At 41.4% G+C, this 20413-nt stretch overlaps 1 protein-coding gene across 3 annotated transcripts in view; it reads left to right on the top strand.

The window, feature by feature from the left end:
• Window positions 1-20413, top strand: part of PCSK4 (proprotein convertase subtilisin/kexin type 4) — a 54274-nt gene that overhangs the window by 16825 nt on the left and 17036 nt on the right. The window contains exons 8-14 of one of the 3 annotated variants that reach the window (XM_072112126.1): window positions 1355-1567; window positions 8434-8534; window positions 9266-9369; window positions 9449-9566; window positions 9655-9834; window positions 9907-10031; window positions 11151-11186. In XM_072112126.1, coding sequence (XP_071968227.1) covers window positions 1355-1567; window positions 8434-8534; window positions 9266-9369; window positions 9449-9566; window positions 9655-9834; window positions 9907-10031; window positions 11151-11186 — 877 coding nt within the window. Of the gene's footprint in view, window positions 1-1354; window positions 1568-8433; window positions 8535-9265; window positions 9370-9448; window positions 9567-9654; window positions 9835-9906; window positions 10032-11123; window positions 11187-20413 lie in introns of all 3 variants that reach the window. The other 2 variants (XM_072112116.1, XM_072112135.1) reach the window with 2 other exon arrangements.

Below are 20413 nucleotides of genomic sequence, written 5' to 3'. Positions count from 1 at the left end.
GGTTTCCTTTAAGAACAAACCTATGGAACCTAGCTTGTACGTAATCTGGGGACTTCCAGTATTCTAGGTTCTGATGTACATTTCAATTTTATTTTATTCTTTCAGGCAAACCATCTTAAAGTGAATGTATAAGCAGAAATGAACCTAGTTCTGAGCTCTTTGACATTATGGGGGTCATTTACTAAGGGCCCGATTCGCGTTTTCCCGACGTGTTACCCGAATATTTCTGATTTGCACCGATTGTACCTGAATTGCCCTGGGATTTTGGCGCACGCGATCGGATTGTGGCGCATCGGTGCCGGCATGCGCGCAACGGAAATCGGGGGGCGTGGCCGAACGAAAACCCGTCGTATTCGGAAAAACCGAAAATGTGTCGCTTGGGACACGTTTACCTTCACCTGGTCCAGCTCTGTGTATTCCGGCGCGATCAGATGCATTTCAGCGCAGCAGCGCCACCTGGTGGACGGCGTAGGAACTGCCATCATAAATCCCGGCCGGACCCGAATCCAGCGCAGAGAACGCGCCGCTGGATCGCGAATGGGCCGGGTAAATAAATCTGCCCCTATGTGTTTAATTTGCATATTAATTAAAAGTTGATCTCTTTTGCATAATCCCACTACACTGGTCTACAAAAGTAATATGATTGGAAAGTCTTGCTGCTTTTATTAGGGTCTTGTAGTGTTTCATTTGTCAGGTGTATTCTGCTGATGGGTTCCTTGAAGGGATAATCAGAGCTCTTGCTTCTAGATTGAATTGCAGTACATTTCCAGATTGTTTCTGAATGATGTTTCCAAATAAGATTTGATATTTTCCTTCACAGTGGTGAACCAGAAATGTTGGTGGCTGAACAGCTAATACCACAAATTGTCACCCAAAGCAAATAGCTATGGCTATGATTGGCCAGGGGTGTCCTGGTGTGTGGAACAATACCCGAACCCAAATGAAAACACTGGGGCACATTTATGGAAACTTCAATAAAAGTGCTCTTTCCGTGTATAATGCTGGGAGCTACCGATTGATTAAGAACGTGCACCACAAATCATGAATCTGTGGCTTCCCCGCACTGACCGGACAGAGTTCACCAACTCTAGTGCTGGAGCTGGCCCTGCTTCCATGTTCATCAATGCTGATGCAGCCTCACCACTGAGAGACTAAGAGTAGTTTGTATCTCTGAAGTTGTTTCTTTGTTTTTATTTAAACACTTTACAAATTGCCCTAAGGTACTGAAATACGTTATCGTCCCTGTCATTTCTGAACTCTTGAACTAGTACGTGTTATTGAGATCACATTTTGTTTCTGCACAGCCAATGTCCATATGTTTCAGCTTCTGCCTTTATGTTTCCTTCTACTCTAGGGACGTGGCGGCCTTGGCTCAATTTTTGTGTGGGCATCAGGAAATGGTGGCTTGCATTACGATAACTGTAATGGTGATGGGTACACCAACAGTATTTTCACTTTATCAGTTGGCAGCACCACTGAGAACGGAGAAGTCCCCTGGTATAGTGAGGCATGTGCATCCACACTAACCACCACTTTTAGTAGTGGCATGAACAAGAACAGGAAAATTGTAAGAAGCTATGTTTTTACGACCTCATGTAATGATAAAGGAAGCGTTTATATTATGAAAAGAACAGAAGCATGCGATCAAAGGCCAAAGAATCAAAATACTTTATTGGAAAAATATATATCACAACAAAAAAGACTTACAATAAAAATATTTAAAAGTGTGACCAATACACTAATCCTCAGGGCAGTGCAAAGCACATGATAATGTCCACTGTCCTGATACTTCAGCTCCCCCTACTGGACAAACTTAAATATTACAGGGTGAACAGCAATGTATGAATGGCAGGCTAAAGAATATGAATATTATATTTATATGGCCGACAGATAGAAAAAGTACTGTCACATAAATAGGTAAGAATTCCTGACACAGTAAAGCAAGGCCCAAAAAGGAAGGGGAGCTGGGCATGAAGGCCCCTCGCATGTCGCTACCCGCCAGTAGCTTCCTGAGAATATAACACATTTTAATAATATAAGATAAAGTTCTGATGTAAATTTAACCCTTCCAGACTTCAGGTTTGTAAAATAAACATCAAGAAGGTCTCTTGATTGAATAATTTTTTCAGGACATCTCCTCCTCTGATTGGAGTAGTGACTCTTTCTATTCCCTGCCATCTTTATGAATCAAAATTTCCCTGGTGTTTTTCCCTAAAATGACAGGACAAAGAGGAAACATTCATCATCATACTCCATTTGACATGTGCCTCCTGATTCTCACCTTAGCAGGACCTATTGTGCATCCTACATATTGGACCCTGCGTGTTATGCATACAGCCAAATAGACTACATTACATGTATTGCAGGTGATCTACATGTTTACTGTATGTTCTTTATTTGTAGTGTAAGATTTAAATGTTTTTCTACTCTGTACATATTTGCATACCTTACATACAGTATGTCCCCATATGTAGTGTTACTTCAGATCTAACCAGGTGGTGGGTTATTCTGTATTCTACTCAAAAAAATACTTGGGGATATTTGTGAGCCTATAGATTTAGCCCTCTTTGAGACAAATTTGACACCTGCCCTCATTACTTTAGCTAGTAATGGATCCTGTGACAGTATCGGTAGGTGTTTCCTAACTATGTGTTTAATCTCCTTAAATTGGTTGCTGTAGCTAGTCACAAATGTTATTGGTGTTTGTTCTTTCACCATTACTATTCTTCATGTCATTCTCCTACTCCCTTTATCTTATAGTTATTTATCTCTTGGTATTTTCCTCACTTACTATCTATGGCAAAATCTATATCTCTTTCCCTGTATTATTGTCTTCACTTTCTGTGCTTCTTCCACGAACTGACTTTAATTTGACCATTTCACCATAAGGAATATTATGACGTGGTTAGGATGACCGGACTTGGCCATTAGGATGGAGTTGCCCGAACTCTCTTTTCTATAGGGGTTGACCTCTATGCCATTAGCTGTGCTCTGCAATTTGACATCTAAAAACTCTATTACTGAGCCCCCATAGGTGTATGTAAATTTTAACCCCCTTAATGACTGCCCTGTCGGGATTCTACGGCGGCGCTTCAGAAGAAAATTGCAAGACATTGGGTCTTACTGATGCCGGTGCTGTGATGTAACATCCCAGACCTGGCACTTAAACTGTGTATCGGAAAAACTCTGCTCCCTGGTTTAACCGCTTACACCGAGCTGTGTAAGTATCTCCCCCTGTGAGCTTACCAGGGGATCCTGGGGACCGGCCAGTGAACTGACGCTGCCGGCTCCTCTTCACGCCGGGTTCAGCCTCCTGGCAGGACCCTGCTTTAACCCCTTAACGACTTGGCCTTTTTTAGTTTTTTCACTTCCATTTTTCACACCCCACCTTCAAAAATCTATAACTTTTGTATTTTTCCACATAAAGAGCTCTGTTATGGCTTATTTTCTGCGTAACAAATTGCACTTCGTAGTGACGGTATTTAATATTCCATGGCGCGTACTGGGAAGCGGGAAAAAAATTCCAAATGCAGTGAAAATGGTGAAAAAACACATTTGCGACGTTTTCTTGTGGGCTTGGATTTCACAGCTTTCACTCTGCGTCCCAAATGACAGGTCTACTTTATTCTTTGGGTTGCTACGATCACAGGGATACCACATTTGTACAGGTTTTATAATGTTTTCATACATTTAAAAAAATTAAAACCTCCTGTACAAAAATTTTTTTTTTGATTTTGCCATCTTCTGGCGCTAATAACTTTTTCATACTTTGGTGTACGGAGCTGTGGGTGGTTTCATTTTTTGCGACTTTTGATGGCGTTTTCATTGCTATCATTGTTAGGACTGTGCTACCTTTTGATCACTTTTTATTAATTTTTTTATATTTTCCAAAATGGCAAAAAAATGTCATTTTTGACTTTGGACGCTATTTTCCGTTACGGGGTTAAACGCAGTGAAAAACCGTTAGTATATTTTGATAGATCGGACATTTTCAGACGCGGTGATACCTAATGTGTTTATGATTTTTACTGTTTATTAATATTAATATCAGTTCTAGGGAAAGGGGGGTGATTTGAATTTTTAGGTTTTTTTAATATAATTTTTTTTTTTTAAACTTTTTTTTACTTTCACTTTAACTATTTTTCAGACTCCCTAGGGTACTTTAACCCTAGGTTGTCTGATCGATCCTACCATATACTGCCATACTGCAATATGGCAGTATATGGGGATTTTACTCCTCATTCATTACAATGTGCTGATAGCACATTGTAATGAATAGGTTAAAACGAGACAGCTTCGGGCCTTCGTGAGGCCCGATGCTGTCATGGCAACGGATCACCGCTCCCCGTGACGTCATCGGGGAGCGGAGATCCATCTGCGGCGCCATCTTTTTGAAGCCTCCGGCAGCATTGCCGGAGGCGATCGCGGTGAAAGCACCCGCGATCGGTGCTAGCACCGATCGCGGGTGTTACCGGTAAGCCTTTGCTGCAATATGCAGCAAAGACTTACCGGCTATGGAGAGGGCTCGGCCCGCGAGCCCTCTCCATGCACCGGGACCCGGCGCGCGCCGTACTAGTACGGCGCGCGTCGGGAAGGGGTTAAGTAACTGAGCATGCGCACAAGTGTATTGCAGTGTAAGGGCTTCTCGTCTTGGCACTCACATTTTGTTTCATTAATCTGCCATATATAAACATTTCTTCAATTAGATGCTATTAAAAAAAATTCACCTGTGTGAAGATAATTTCTCATTAATGTAAGAAACGAGACTGACTCCTCGGATACGGCACCTCTGCTGAAGTGAAACAAAATGTCTTTTGTATATGAAATGTCTGGGAGTTACTGCAAGTCCCCTAGCCATCCACGGTTGGTCAGTTGGTCAGACAGGACTCAATAGCTCATGTCTGGCCACGGCTTATAAAATGTGAGGTGGTCATATACGAGGAAGCCATCTCGTTTCTAAGGGACCACATGACTACATTTATGAGAAATTATCTTCACACAGAAACATTTTTTTTAATAACATCCAATTGAAGAAATGTTTACATATGGCAAATAAATGAAATTAAATGTAAATGCCCAGATGGGAGTACCCCTTGAACAAGCGATTGGATGAATACATGTTCAAGCCCTAGAGTGGAAAGGTTAAAAAATGTAAAAAAAATTAAAAATCTTTGTAATAATAAATAAATAAAATGTTCCCTAATCTCCCCCTTTACACATAAAATGTGTAGTATATAAAAAACAAAAACAGTACATTTTTGGTATCATCGTGTCCGTATTAAGGTTATGCGCTTTAATGTGATACAACTGAAAAGAACTCTTTTCACAAAAAATAAGCCCTCAACCAGATCTGACAACAGAAAAATACAGAAGTTATGGCCCTGTTGTCGATAATAAAAACAATGTGATTTTCTCCAATATTGGGTTTGCTCAGTAAAATTGAGCAATGATAAGAAAAACTATATAAATGAGGTATCACCGCAATCGTAGTGAACCAGAGAATAAAGATAACAACATATTATTTTTACGTCACGGTGAGTGGGGGAAAAAAAGGTGCTAAAAATCCAAAATAAAAATTGATGATTTTATTTGTGCCCCCCTTGAAATAGTTACTAAAATCTCAAGAATAAGCTATAGACCCCCAAAAGGAATTATCTATACATTGTATTTCACCTTGCAAATAATAATCCCTCATATAGCCTGTACAATGTGACAATACAAATCTGCTGTGAATAGCGCTGCTTTCATTCTATGCCCGGCCATGCACCCATACAGAAATTTACCACATATGGGGTATCCGTATACTCAGGATAAATTGGGCATCAAACGTTGCAGAGCATTTCATCATTTTATTCATTATGAAATTGTCAGTTTTGGCCTAAATGTATTTTCCAAAAAAATTCAAAAGTTTCTAAATTGCTGGTCCATATTGTTATAACTCATGTGAAACACTTAAAGGGTTAATAGACTTAATAGAAGTTGTTTTTGGGCTAGTGGGGTAGTAGTGGGGCAATTTATGGGGTTTTACTGTTATTTAGGCCTTTCAAAGTCACTCAAAATGTGAGTTTGGGGGATTTTCATGAAAATGAGAAAAATTGCACCTAAAGTTCTGCGCCTCATAACATCCAAGAAAAATTAGAGAATGCATAAAATATCATCTCAACATAAAGCAGACATTCTGGAAATGTTAATTATCAAGCTTTTTGGGTAGTTTTACTTCCTGTTTGGAAAACAGAACACTTTAAACTTTGAAAATGAAGAATTTTTCCTAAATTATCACTAAAATTTTACAACTAACATGAATTACAATGTGTCATGAGAAAACCATCTCAAAATCACCTAGATATGTAAAGCATTCCGAAGTTATAACCAATTATTGTGACACATATCAGATCCGAAAAATCAAGTCTGGTCATTAAGCGGGAAAACAAGCGCCGGTGATAAGGGGTTATGTTAATATGATTATTATTGCAGTATGTCATCAGTTGTTTGAAATGCTTCTCTGACCCAAACCAAACCCAAACAGGTCATCTATAAATCTGCGTATCCACACGATATCTTCTTTAAATGGGTTTGTCGATGAAAAGATGTACTGCTCCTCCCATTGTGTCATATATATATTTGCAAGTGAGGGGGAAAATCTGGCTCCCATATGGGCTCCCCTCACTTGAAAATCAAATTCCAAATCAAAAATGAAAAAGTTGTGGCTCAATAAGAACCTTGTGAAATGAATATTTTCTTTCAATTCAGCACTATAAGTACTATACATATCCATGTGTTTAGCTAGAAAATGAACATCTAAATTGTGGGGTATGGATGGATACAGCGATACATCCGCTGTGGCCAACCCATAACCCTGTTTCCAATTTACATTTTTAAGAATTTAGAGCAAGTGCTTTGTATCTCTTAAGAAGCTAGGTGTTATGTTGGCTAGTGGCTGGAGATAGAAGTCCAACCATTCCCCTAACCATTCTTCCATGCTCCTGATACCTGCCACTATCGGGGGCGCGGGGGGGGGGGGAATATATTTTTGTGCACTTTAGGGACCGAATGGAATGTAGGAGTAGTAGGGTGTTCTACTTGTAAAAATTCCTTCAATCTTTCAGTCAACACTCCCAAATAAAGGCCCTTTTCCAAAAGTTTGTTTAGGCTTTCCTGGCAAGATATTGTGGGGTTACAGTTTAGGGGACTTGAATTATTCAGAATATCCCTGTTCAGTTTACTGTATAGAATATCCCTGTTCAGTTTACTGTATAGGGCAGGATCCAAAACTACTTTGGCCCCTCCATTGTCCGCTGTGCGGAGTACTATTCCCTTGTTCTCTTTTAACTGGTATAGAGATAACCTTTCTTCCTTGTCATATTTGTTTTTCTTATCCTTTTATTTTTAAGTTAGTAAGCTCTTTTTCCACAATATCTTGGAATTTTTCCAATATGGGGGTCCACAAAGTTATTGGATAGTAGATACTTTTTGTGATCTGTTTTTTGCACTCCCTGACTCATTTGATGGTGCTTTAAGTGTTAAAACATTACACTGATCCACAAAATTACACACATTGACATTATTTTCGTCCTGTAAGTCCAAAAAATGTTTTTTTTTCTACCGTAATGTTGCGAGCAAACTTATTAATATCTTGTATAGTACAAAACAGATTAAAGTCCTGAGAGGGCACACAATTGATACCCTTACTCAAGATTTCAATGTGCTCCTGTGTCAAAATGCTCGCTGATAGATTAATAAAGGTTTCTGTTATTTCTGTTTTTTTTCCGTCCTGTCATGTGGTCATGATGCGTAGGTGAAAAAACTTTTCTTTTTGAAACCTGGAGGTGGTTTTATGGGATGGACTTGTATCTTGACAATAGGAGACAACAACAATAACAAAATCAACCTATATTTTCTTTCATCCCAGCTAATGGAGTCTGGCCTTTTCCATTGGTGACATATTTTCTTCTTTCTTTAAAGCAAACCGGTCACCAGGAATGTCATTTTTAGCTGTTGACAGGTTCCAATAGACTATGCTATGCTGATTTAAAAAATGCCTCTGTCAGCATTCTGAATCATTTCAGTAGTTTCTATAAGTGTAATTCACATTACCTGGCTCCCTGCCAGCAGCATGTGGTGAGTCCCGAGGAGTTTCTTCTGTCATGGACGTGGCCATGTTTTCTTCCTGGCCGGCGCATACTATGACATCAGCAGCAGCCGCGTCATAGTATGTGCCTGCTGGAAGAAAACTTGTTTTTAACATGCCCTTAAAGGATTTTGAGAAACTAAGTCATCAGTCCATAAGGCCCAGTGGGTGGTTTAGTTTCCAAATAGTCCTGACCGATTCCCTTTAAGGTTTTAAAGAATAAACTACACCTTTCGCATACTGTAAGTTTAACAGGTCATTTTCATTTCCTTTTAACTTTGCAGGGTATGTGCTGTCTTTTGTAGGTCACCACTGACATTCGATACCGGTGTACAGAACAGCACACTGGAACATCCGCATCTGCGCCTCTAGCAGCAGGAATTATTGCACTTGCACTGGAAGCAAAGTAAGAAGTACATGAATAATAATTCCTTTATTTATGTAGCGGTCAAAGTTTCCACAGCGCTGCACAGAGCTTGCCAAATCCGTCGCTGTCCCCAATGGAGCTCAAAATCTTATCAACCTACCAGTATGTTTTGGAGTGTGGGAGGACCCGGAGGAATCGCACGCAATCACGGAGAGAGCATACAAACTCTTTGCAGATGTTGACCCTGGGACATGAACCCAGGACCCCAGTGCTGCAAGGCTGTAATGTCATCATTCTGCCCCATTACAAATCTTTCCAATTGTATATCCTATTTCTGATTTTGACATAAAAAGATGAACTCAAAATACTGCCGTGTGAACCCACTCTAAGGCCTCATTCACACTGCCGCATGGGGGACGTATAAACGGCCAATATACGTCCCCCATAGACGGCAATGGGGGCACAGCACCCTACGGGAGTGGTACGGTGCAGCACACATGCGGCTCCGCACCCCGTGAAAAAATAGGACATGTCGTATCTTTTCACGGCATACGGCGCCGTGCGCCATATATCGCTATGGAGAGGGGCGGGGGTGAGCTGTGCTCTCCCCCTCCTTCTCTCCCTGTGCTGCCGTGTGCCCGCCGTGCTATGGTAGTGTGAATCCAGCCTAAGAGGGTCAGAGACATATATGATGTCCAATTTGTTACATGAGTTAGAAGGTTATAAGTATTAATAAATCTCCTGACTGATTTGTGACCTTTTGAACACAGCCCTGCCCTCACATGGAGAGATGTGCAACACATTGTGGTGCGTGCATCAAGTCCTGATAACTTAATAACTGATGACTGGGTGGTAAATGGAGTAGGCAGAAAAGGTGAGGCCACAAACAATGTCTTCTAAACTGAGCATTAGGCAAAATGTGAAAGTGCAATGTATTTTACTTCTTACTCTAGTGAGTCACCATTATGGTTATGGACTTCTGGATGCTGGAAAAATGGTGGACCTAGCTCTAAAGTGGGAAACTACACGTCCACAGAGAACGTGCTTGGTTAGGATTGTCAGTAGTCCTCGGTAAGTGTAAATGTGTTTTCTTACCAGGAGCTCTTTTCTTTGCATATAATTTATTTGAAAGTCTTGGTAATATATTTGTTTCTTCAAGGAGAATATCTTCACATCTTGTTGTAAGTCAGAACATTAGTGGTTGCTCTGGGACATCAAACTACATCTTGTCAATTGAGCATGTTCAAGCCCAAGTCTCGCTCAGCTATACTCGAAGAGGTGATCTAGAAATCTACCTCACCAGCCCAATGGGTACACGATCTGTTCTCATGGGGTTGAGGTAAGGCTATTAAAAGTTGAGTTACTTTGTTATCACAGATAAAGATATCTAAAATTTCTCTCAATTTTCTAGACCATATGATACAAGTTCTGCTGGGTACCAAAACTGGTCCTTTATGAGTACACACACATGGGATGAAAATCCACAAGGCACATGGACTCTTGAATTGGTGAACAAAGGGAACTACCGAAACACTGGTAGGCTTTAACTTTAGAAATACAGAAGTCTTTTTTTTATTATAACTTGAAAAATATTGCATTTTTAATCCAATGGAACCACAATGTGAGTTGTTAGCAGAGAGATTATTTGTATGATGGCTAGCTCTCTAGACACCCCCATTCACAAAGGGAGACAGTATAAAACTGCCATTACTACCTTACACCTCTGACAGCAACTTATATTTCCGAGAACAAAATGATCAGGCAATTGAATTAAACTCTTTGTCTGTGGAGAGTCAAGAGCCACATTAGATGGATGGTTGTGATAATCGTTGTGCCATACGGCATATTACTGTTATATTGTTGAGCCATATGTGTTTCGGTGGTTATATAGCCACAACCCCTACCAATTGCTGGAGTAATAATAAAAATCTGTGTTTGATAATTTGCTATAATATTGCTGGGGCAAAACATCTCTTTATGTTGAAAAAATTGAGGGCCCTACTATAATTACTAAGAAAAAGAATGCATTTCTCTACCTATAGGTGCATCATGTGAACCTCAATGTCAGCACTTTATGCTTAAACAGTGATGCCCCATGGCAACAATGGCTACTATATGTTAAAGGGATTGTCCACTTTCAGCAAATAATTGTTTTGTACAATGAAGAGTTGAACAGTTTTCAAAAATACTCTACGTATGAATTATATAGATCTCTGCTTGATGTAATTCTTTAGGAAGTTACATTGTTAACTTCCTCTGGATAAAATCCAATCGTCATGTGATGTCACACAGGTGCACCATTCTGATTACTCTCTGTGATGTCGCACAGGTGCACAGTTCTTATTATTCTGTGATATAATAAACCATGCACCGGTGTGACACCACATGACGATCGGTTTTCATGCACAAGAAATAAACAATGTATCTTTCTGTTAAGTGATGGCATGCAGGCATCTAGAGGTCTGGAGGAATAAATAAACTACTGAAAAGTTTTTTGCTGTAAGTGAAAAACCCCTTTAATATTGATATATGGGATTTCACTGACCGCAACAGGTGAGGGGATGCTTTGCTGAGACAAGCAAGCAATAATAATAAGGATATAATAGGGATCATGTGTGTCGCGTCAAGGTGACATCATAGTTTGTGCGCTCACAGGCCTGGAGGAAGAGCCGCGGGGAGAAGAAGCCGAAGGTGAGCATGGCGTTTTTTGTTTTTTTTAAAAGTGGCCCTGCTATGGACATTACATTAAAGAGGGGACTCTGCAGTGGACATTACATTAAAGTGGACCCCCTAAGTGATGAATTACACGTCTCTCTGTGATGCGGCCACATCGCAGAGGGACGTGTAATCCATTGCTTGACCTTACACTTTCTTATTTGGTGTTTCTGACATTGGCCAGGAAGAATACAGTATTTGCGGAGAAGCCGGCAGCATCACATATATTGCGCAATCGCTGCAGGCTTTTCCGCAGCGAGAGAGGGTAGTCGTTGGGGAGTGTCGGTCAGCGCATAGAGAGGAGTGCCGCCCCCTCATGAATATATCCGACTGCCAGCGCAGTGGATACGAGGATCCAACCTCTTATTTGATAAGAGGTTATATCCTTTAGTAACAACTTTCACAACATAAATTAAAATAAATTTAACATATATGGAAAGGGGCTGGGGAGAGGATTATGGGGGGCATGTTTGGTGGGGGTGACAGGTCCTCTTTAAAGGGGGGCTCAGCAGTGTACATTCAATTAAAGGTTTTTTTTTACCCAAAACTGCCATTGGCAGAAAAGATAACCCATATCCGGACATCATAAAATGTCACTTTTACTATTTATACATCCTAAAATTATAGTAGAATTGCTACTCCATGGAAAAGTGTTTAAAAACACAGTGGGGCAGGTTTACTTACCCGGTCCTGTCGCGATCCCCGAGGTACATTCTCCGATGAGGATGAAGTCCGGCGTGATTCTTCAAGAACATGCGTCCATTTTCCTGCATGTGTCGCTTCCCCTCTGAGGGCCGCCGGAGTTCACCTTCTTCTTCCTGGTATATGTCAGTGCATTGTCTTGCAACACAATTTGAATTGTAAATCCCGTGCTTATTTTGAATCAGTCGGGTTGTCCGTCCGCCACGCCCCCCGATTTGTGTTGCATGCAAGTCGGCCAAAATTCGATTGCGTGCGCCGGAAACCCGATGAAAATGCGCCGTGCGGACCCTTAGTAAATGTGCCCCAGTATGACACAGCTCTCTAAACCTATAGTGACTCGTTTTTTAAATAATGTATTTAGTCTCATAATAGATGGCCCCACTATGAGTAGTGCATTCAGTGGGGCTGTGAGGAAACGGGCTAGAACAGTGAGTAAGGCGTTTGTCATGCAATCAAGCAGTGTCTACATAGACAAGATGCTACAACCCTTTGTCTGTGCTATTCCCTCGTACCTTCAGGACACTAAAGATACCATCAAAAAAATACAGGATTTAACACTTCCACCCAATACAATGATTGCCAGTCTTGATGTTAAATCCCTGTATAACAACATTGAGCATCACCTTGGCCTTAACCCCTTAACGCTCTGCGCCGTAGCTCTACGGCGCAGAGGTATAAGTGATGTATGAAGGGGGCTCACGGGCTGAGTCCTCTTCATACAGAGGTGGGGGTTGTTGCATATTGCAGCAAACCCCCACCGCTAATAACCGCGGTCGGTGCCACCATCTTTATTACGATCGCCGCGCCCCCGAACGTCATCGTCATCGATCGGTTGCCATGGTAGCCTCGGGTCTTCGTTTGACCCAAGACTATCTGGCATCTGCAGATTCGTTACAATGAGCCAGTGGCTCATTGTAATGAATGTGCTGCAAAAATGCCATATATTGCAATACAGAAGTATTGCAGTATATGGTAGGAGCGATCTGATTATCTAGGGTTAATGTACCCTAGATGGTCTAAAAAATAGTGAAAAAAAAAAAAAAAGTTTTAAAAAATAAAAAAATGAATAAAATATTAAAAGTTCAAATCACCCCCCTTTCCCTAGAACGGATATAAAACATAATAAACAGTAAAAATCACAAACATATTAGGTATCCCCGCATCCCAAAATCTATCAAAATATAAAAACGGTTACGGGCGGCGGTGACCTCCGAGGCGGGAAATGGCGCCCAAATGTCCGAAATGCGACTTTTACACCTTTTTACATAACATAAAAAATGAAATAAAAAATGATCAAAATGTCGCACAGACCTCAAAATGGTAGCAATGAAAACGTCGCCTCATTTTGCAAAAAATGACCCCTCACACATCTCCGTGCGTGTATGAAAAAGTTATTAGCGTCAGAAGATGGCAACATTTTTTTTTCTTTTTTGTACACATTCGTTTAATTTTTGAAAATGTATTAAAACACAATAAAACCTATATAAATTTGGTATCACCGCAATCGCACCGAACCAAAGAATAAAGTAGGCGTGTTATTTGGAGTGAAGAGTGAAAGTCGTAAAAACAGCCCACAAGAACGGGCTTTCCACATTTGGAATTTTTTTTCAGCTTCGCAGTACACGCCATGTTAAAATAAATACCATTACAGGAAAGTAAAATTTGTTACGCACAAAATAAGCCCTCACACAGGTCTGTACACGTAAAAATGAAAAAGTTATGGATTTTTGAAGATGGAGAGCGAGAAATGAGCCGAAAAACCCTGCGTCCTTAAGGGGTTAAGGCAGTCAAATTCTTCCTCAATACCAAAGGAATTCAATTTAGGGAACATAACAAGTTCCTATTAAAACTTCTGTACTTTATACTCACTAGAAACTACTTTAAACTACTGTTTAAATGTTCCATCTACAACCAAATTAGAGGAACTGTGATGTGGGCGACGTTTGCGCCTTCATGCGCAAACCTCTTTCTTGGTTGGTGAGAGGATACCATAGTCTTCTCTGAAGGTCTTGTCCATTTTACCCAACACATAGTGTACTGAGGCAGGTACATCGATGATGTGCTGATTCTTTGGGAAGAAGGTGCAAAATTATTTGGTGAATTCGTCGACCAACTCAATGGTACTGACATTGGAATGAAGTTTATATCTGAGATCAATGAAACGCAGATTAATTTCTTGGACCTAACTATTTGCATAGATCCACGGGGACACCTTAAGACTGATATATTGGAAGCCAAGCTCTACAAACAATCTACTTGAGTGGCAAAGCTGGCATCCACAACCCCTGAGATCAGGAATACCTGTCGGGCAGTATCTGAGAGCTCGTAGGAACTGCTCAGACTAAACAACATTTAAGAAAGAATGTGACAATCTCTATCAGAAGTCGAGGTTACCCTAAAAAATGTCTGTATAAAGCCTACACTAGGGCAAAAAACACAAAAAGAGATACACTCTTTCATAATAAAACACAACAGCACGCACAGCAAATTATTAGATTCATAGGTACCTACAACAACAACAAGATTCTCTCTAGGTATTGGCCAATACTTACTGCTGATCCAGACCTAGGAGAGACTATAACAGAGAGACCTGCAATTATGTATCGTCGAGGTCCCAATCTGTGGAACCTAGTACATAGTCATTTCAAGGTACCCTAAACACCTACTCAACAACTACGAAATCTTATTGCAGGATCTTTCCCATGTGGGATATGCTCCTTCTGTCCATTTATGCCAAAAACTAAAACATTTGTCAACCCAGCTAACAATGAAACCATCTCGATCACACATTTCATGAATTGTAAAAGCACAGCAGTGGTATATGTGGCACAGTGCACCTGTCCACATATCTATGTAGGCAAAACCATACAACAGCTACAGAGGAGAATTTCCAGTCATGTCAGCTCCATCACGACGAATAAGGACACTCCTATTTCTAGACACATAAGATTACACCACGGAGGAAATGCAAGCACTCTCAGATTTTGAGCTATTGACCTGGTCCAGACAGGGCCTCATCAGGGTAATATTGATCTGAAACTTCTACAACTGGAAGCCAGATGTATATATCTGCTCAAATCCCTGAGCCCAGTGGGCCTGAATGAAGGGTTCACTTTTGCGGCATACTTGTAAATTTCATACTTCCTGTACACATACTTCTTCTTTAACTTTGATCAACTTTTTTATGATACATTATGTATACAAGATCACTCATGGTGCGTAAACCATGTGAATTGAGCCCCTCCCACCATGACAAGGTTCTAACCATCCCCTAAGTGACATCAGCCGAATTGATGTAAAGTCACCTTTTTTATATAATGGTTTTCACTTTCACTTTGCTCTGGAATATATATTAAGCTATATGTTCTTCATTCTGTTCCAGATAATCATGGAGCCCTAATATCCATGTTTCAATGTATAATAACTATGGATGAGACAGACTGTGAATTGTACATACTGAATTATGCAGAGTACAGTTTGTTGTGAATTAGTGACCACTGAAAAGCTGTTAATAGCCAGAACTGCTATAGGGATTAACATCTACAGATTACAAAACTACATGAACATCTATAATGAATATCTACATTGATTAACCTGTCACGATAGCAGTCATCACGGACCACCAAGGTTCTTTTCGCACTCAAAATCCAAGTGCACTGACATGCGCAGGAGCCATACCATCCAACATTTGGTCATGTCCACTGACCTGCACGGAGAGCACTGGCCGCGTCATCGTATCAGTACTGTCAACTGATCTCTCCTGTCGGATGACGTCATGCTTTAGACGCTGCGTCTCCCCTTGATAAAATTGGATGAAAGAGTTTGAGAAGGAACCAATGGCAGGTCTGTGTGATGTTGCCGCCCCCTGCAGCACTCTGGTTATCCTTCAATGCCAATCAACTTATCATACCTTCATAGGCGCTTTGTTATGCCAGAGAGATGGGCTTTGTATTCACCCTCTATTGGGTATTCAGGATTCTCTGGAAGGGGCTTTATCTTTAAATATCAAATGTCGTCACGCTGCGATCACAATTAGTTTTCTCTGAAATACTACCTGTACCACGTGCCACACCAGAAAGGCAGTGGGAGATCAGGGAGGTAAATAAGTGGCTCAAAAGTTTGTGTAGGAAGGAGGGTTTTGGGTTCATGGAGAACTGGGCTGACTTTTCTGTTGGCTACAGGCTCTACAGTAGGGATGGGCTGCACCTCAATGGGGAGGGTGCAGCTGTTTGGGGGGAAAAATGGCTAGAAGGTTGGAGGAGTGTTTAAACTAGAGACCTGGGGGGAGGGCAACTACACTTGTGCAGGGCAAATAGACAGTGTAGAGTGCTGGGAAGAATCATAGTCCATGGGGGAGGAAGGGGGGCTGGAATGAGATTGGGGAATAAGAACAAAAGGAATACGGACAGGGAAAACCATATAAAGTGTATGTACACAAATGCCAGAAGCCTCACAAACAAAATGGAGGAACTGGAACTCTTGATGTTGGAGCAGAAATATGATATAGTGGGTATCAGCGAGACATGGCTGGACAGTAGCTATGACTGGGCTGTTACTATAGATGGTTATAGTCTTTTTAGAAAGGATCGTATAAATAAAAAAGGGGGAGGGTTTGTTTATATGTGAAATTCTTGCCTCAAGCCTGTCTTGCGAGATGACATCAGTAACGCAAATGCAAATATGTAGTCCCTATGGGTGGAGATAAGGGGAGGGAAAAAGAATAATAAAATATTACTAGGGGTTTGTTATAAGGCTCCAAATATATTGGAGGCAGCAGAGGAAATGCTGATAAGTGAAATGGATTCCGGCTTCAAAGCATGGTGAAGTACTTATCATGGGGGACTTTAATTACCCAGATATTGACTGGGGGGCAGTAACATGCAGGTCCTTCAAAGGCAGCAGGTTCTTGTCAACAACAAAAGACAATTACCTGTCGCAAATAGTCCTGGAGCCAACAAGAGGGGGGGCACTGCTGGACCTTAGCCTTACCAACAGACCTGATAGGGTAGCAAAACTACAGGTTGGGGGGAACCTGGGGAATAGTGATCATAATATCATTGATTTTGTATTACGCTTTACTAAGAACGTTAGGGAAGGGGCAACCAACACTCTAAACTTCAGCAACTAAGGGAAGACCTTAAAGGCATAGACTGGGATAATGTTCTCAAAGACAAAAGCCCCCCCCCCCCCCCCCCCAAAAAAAAGGGACTTTTTCTCATATATTCTGAGGAACAAGAGGAACAAGAAAAAGCCAATGTGGCTAACTAGTCTTGTAAGGAAAGCAATAAGCGAGAAAGATAAGGCGTTTAAGGTGCTAAAACGTGAAGGTAGCGATAAGGCATTACAGGATTATAGAGAGAAAAATAAATCATGTTAAAAGCAGACAAAGGCTGTAAAAATAGAGACTGAGAGAAAAATTGCCAGGGAGAGCAAAAATAATCCCAAATTATTTTTCAAGAAACTAAAAACAGAGAGTGTGGGTCCCCTTAAAAATAACATGGGGGTCATGGTGGAAGGAGATGAGGAAAGGGCCAATCTACTGAATGTCGCCTTCTCAACTGTCTTTACCCAGGAAAATCCCCTGGTGGAAGACACAATGAGGAATAATGTAAATTCTTTTTGGAATGTCAACAGTTTAACCCAGGAAGAGGTACGGCGCCGCCTCGCAACCACTAAGATAGATAAATCACCAGGGCCAGATGGCATACACCCCCGGGTTCTGCATGAACTCTGTACCGTTATTTTTAATATTTGAAGATTCACTGAGGACTGGTTATGTTCCACAGGACTGGCGCATAGCAAATGTGGTACCAATATACAAAAAAGGATCAAAAAGTGATCCTGGAAACAGACCCGTGAGTCTAACTTCTGTGGGGGGAAAAATATTTGAGGGGTTTGTTAGAGATGCTGTCCTCGAGTATCTCACTGTGCACAACCATATAACCCAGCGTCAGCATGGGTTTATGAGAGATCAGTCCTGTCAGACTAATCTGATTGGTTTCTACGAGGAGGTAAGTTCAAGATTGGATCTGGGGGACGCTGTGGATGATGTATATCTGGACTTTTGAAAGGCATTTGACACCGTGCCACATAAAAGGTTGGTATATAAAATGAGACTGCTGGGAATAGGAGAAAATCTGTGTATTTGGGTAAGTAATTGGCTTAGTGATAGAAAACAGAGGGTGGTCATTAATGGCACATTCTCAGATTGGGTTGACCTTACCAGTGGAGTGCCACAGGGGTCAGTATTGGGGCCACTTCTTTTTAATATTTTTATTAATGACCTTGTAGTGGGTCTACACAGTCAAGTTTCAATATTTGCAGATGATACTAAGCTGTGTAAAGTAATAAATACTGAGGTCGATAGTTTAGCATTACAGAGGGATTTGTGGAAGCTTGAGGAGTGGGCAGAGAAATGGTTGATGAGGTTTAATGTAGATAAATGTAAAGTTATGCACTTGGGCCATGGAAACAAAAAGTATAATTATGTTCTAAACGGTCAATTACTTGGTAAAACTGGAGCTGAAAGGGACTTGGGGGTATTGGTGGATGGTAAACTTAATTTTATTGACCAGAGCCAGGCGGCTGCTGCTAAAACAAATAAAATTATGGGATGTATCAAGAGAGGAATAGATTCTCATGATAAAGAAAGTTTTGCCCTTATACAAATCCCTGGTCAGACCACACATGGAATATTGTGTACAGTTTTGGGCACCAGTGTATAAAAAGGATATAGTAGAGCTTGAACGGGTGCAGAGGAGAGCAACCAGGATTATTAGGGGAATGGGGGGATTAGAATACAATGACAGATTACAAAATTTGGGATTATTCAGTTTAGAAAAAAGACGACTGAGGGGAGATCATTACAATGTCCAAATACCTGAACGGACAGTACAAGGATTTCTCCGAAGATCTTTTTAAAGGTTGGACTTGTTGGACTTGTGTCTTTTTCCAGCCTTATATACTATGATTGTAACGTCCGTGCCTGAACGTCGCTCTATCCGCAGTTGGCGGAATACATGGCGTTTATTTGTGTCTGAACTGTGGCTTAATTCTTATGTTTGGATTAACTGAGCCACACCCGGCTCCATGCATTTTAGTCCTGCCCAGCAAGGGTTACTAGGCTGATGGACAGTTCCCCCAGGGTGCTGCTGGAGGCGTGTCCAGGAACTGCATATATACCTGCCTGCTCCCATCAGACCTTGCTGGTTATTTTTAGTCTTGTCCTAACTGTGTATCGAGCTCAGTTTTACCTGTCTCTGTTTATCCTGCCTTGTACCTGTATCTGTACCTGACCTGTATATAACCCATTTGATCTTGACCTGACCTGATGCGAATCTCCCGTTCCACCACATCCCAAAGATGCTCTATTGGATTGAGATCTGGTGACTGTGGAGGCCATTTGAGTACAGTGAACTCATTGTCATGTTCAAGAAACCAGTCTGAGATGATTCCAGCTTTATGACATGGCACATTATCCTGCTGAAAGTAGCCATCAGATGTTGGGTACATTGTGGTCATAAAGGGATGGACATGGTCAGCAACAATACTCAGGTAGGCTGTGGCGTTGCAACGATGCTCAATTGGTACCAAGGGACCCAAAGAGTACCAAGAAAATATTCCCCACACCATGACACCACCACCACCAGCCTGAACCGTTGATACAAGGCAGGATGGATCCATGCTTTCATGTTGTTGGCGCCAAATTCTGACGCTACCATCTGAATGTCGCAGCAGAAATCGAGACTCATCAGACCAGGCAACGTTTTTCCAATCTTCTACTGTCCAATTTCGATGAGCTTGTGCAAATTGTAGCCTCAGTTTCCTGTTCTTAGCTGAAAGGAGTGGCACCCGGTGTGGTCTTCTGCTGCTGTAGCCCATTTGCCTCAAAGTTCGACGTACTGTGCGTTCAGAGATGGTCTTCTGCCTACCTTGGTTGTAACGGGTGGCGATTTGAGTCACTGTTGCCTTTCTATTAGCTCGAACCAGTCTGCCCATTCTCCTCTGACCTCTGGCATCAACAAGGCATTTCCGCCCACAGAACTGCCGCTCACTGGATGTTTTTTCTTTTTCGGACCATTCTCTGTAAACCCTAGAGATGGTTGTGAGTGAAAATCCCAGTATATCAGCAGTTTCTGAAATACTCAGACCAGCCCTTCTGGCACCAACAACCATGCCACGTTCAAAGGCACTCAAATCACCTTTCTTCCCCATACTGATGCTCGGTTTGAACTGCAGGAGATTGTCTTGACCATGTCTACATGCCTAAATGCACTGAGTTGCCGCCATGTGATTGGCTGATTAGAAATTAAGTGTTAACGATCAGTTGGACAGGTGTACCTAATAAAGTGGCCGGTGAGTGTATATCTGTCCCTGTCTCAGTCCTGTGTTTGTATTCTGTGTACCAGTGTGAACACTGGTCTATTCCTGCATTCCGGTTACCTGTTCAGTCTTGTGTTTGTTTCTGTGCACCAGTGTGAACACTGGTCTATACCTGTATT

This window comes from Engystomops pustulosus, chromosome 1 (genome assembly GCF_040894005.1).
Source record: "Engystomops pustulosus chromosome 1, aEngPut4.maternal, whole genome shotgun sequence".
Lineage (NCBI taxonomy): Eukaryota > Metazoa > Chordata > Amphibia > Anura > Leptodactylidae > Engystomops > Engystomops pustulosus.
The sequence above is the reverse complement of the archived record's forward strand: the minus strand, read 5'-3'. Positions and strand labels throughout refer to the sequence as shown.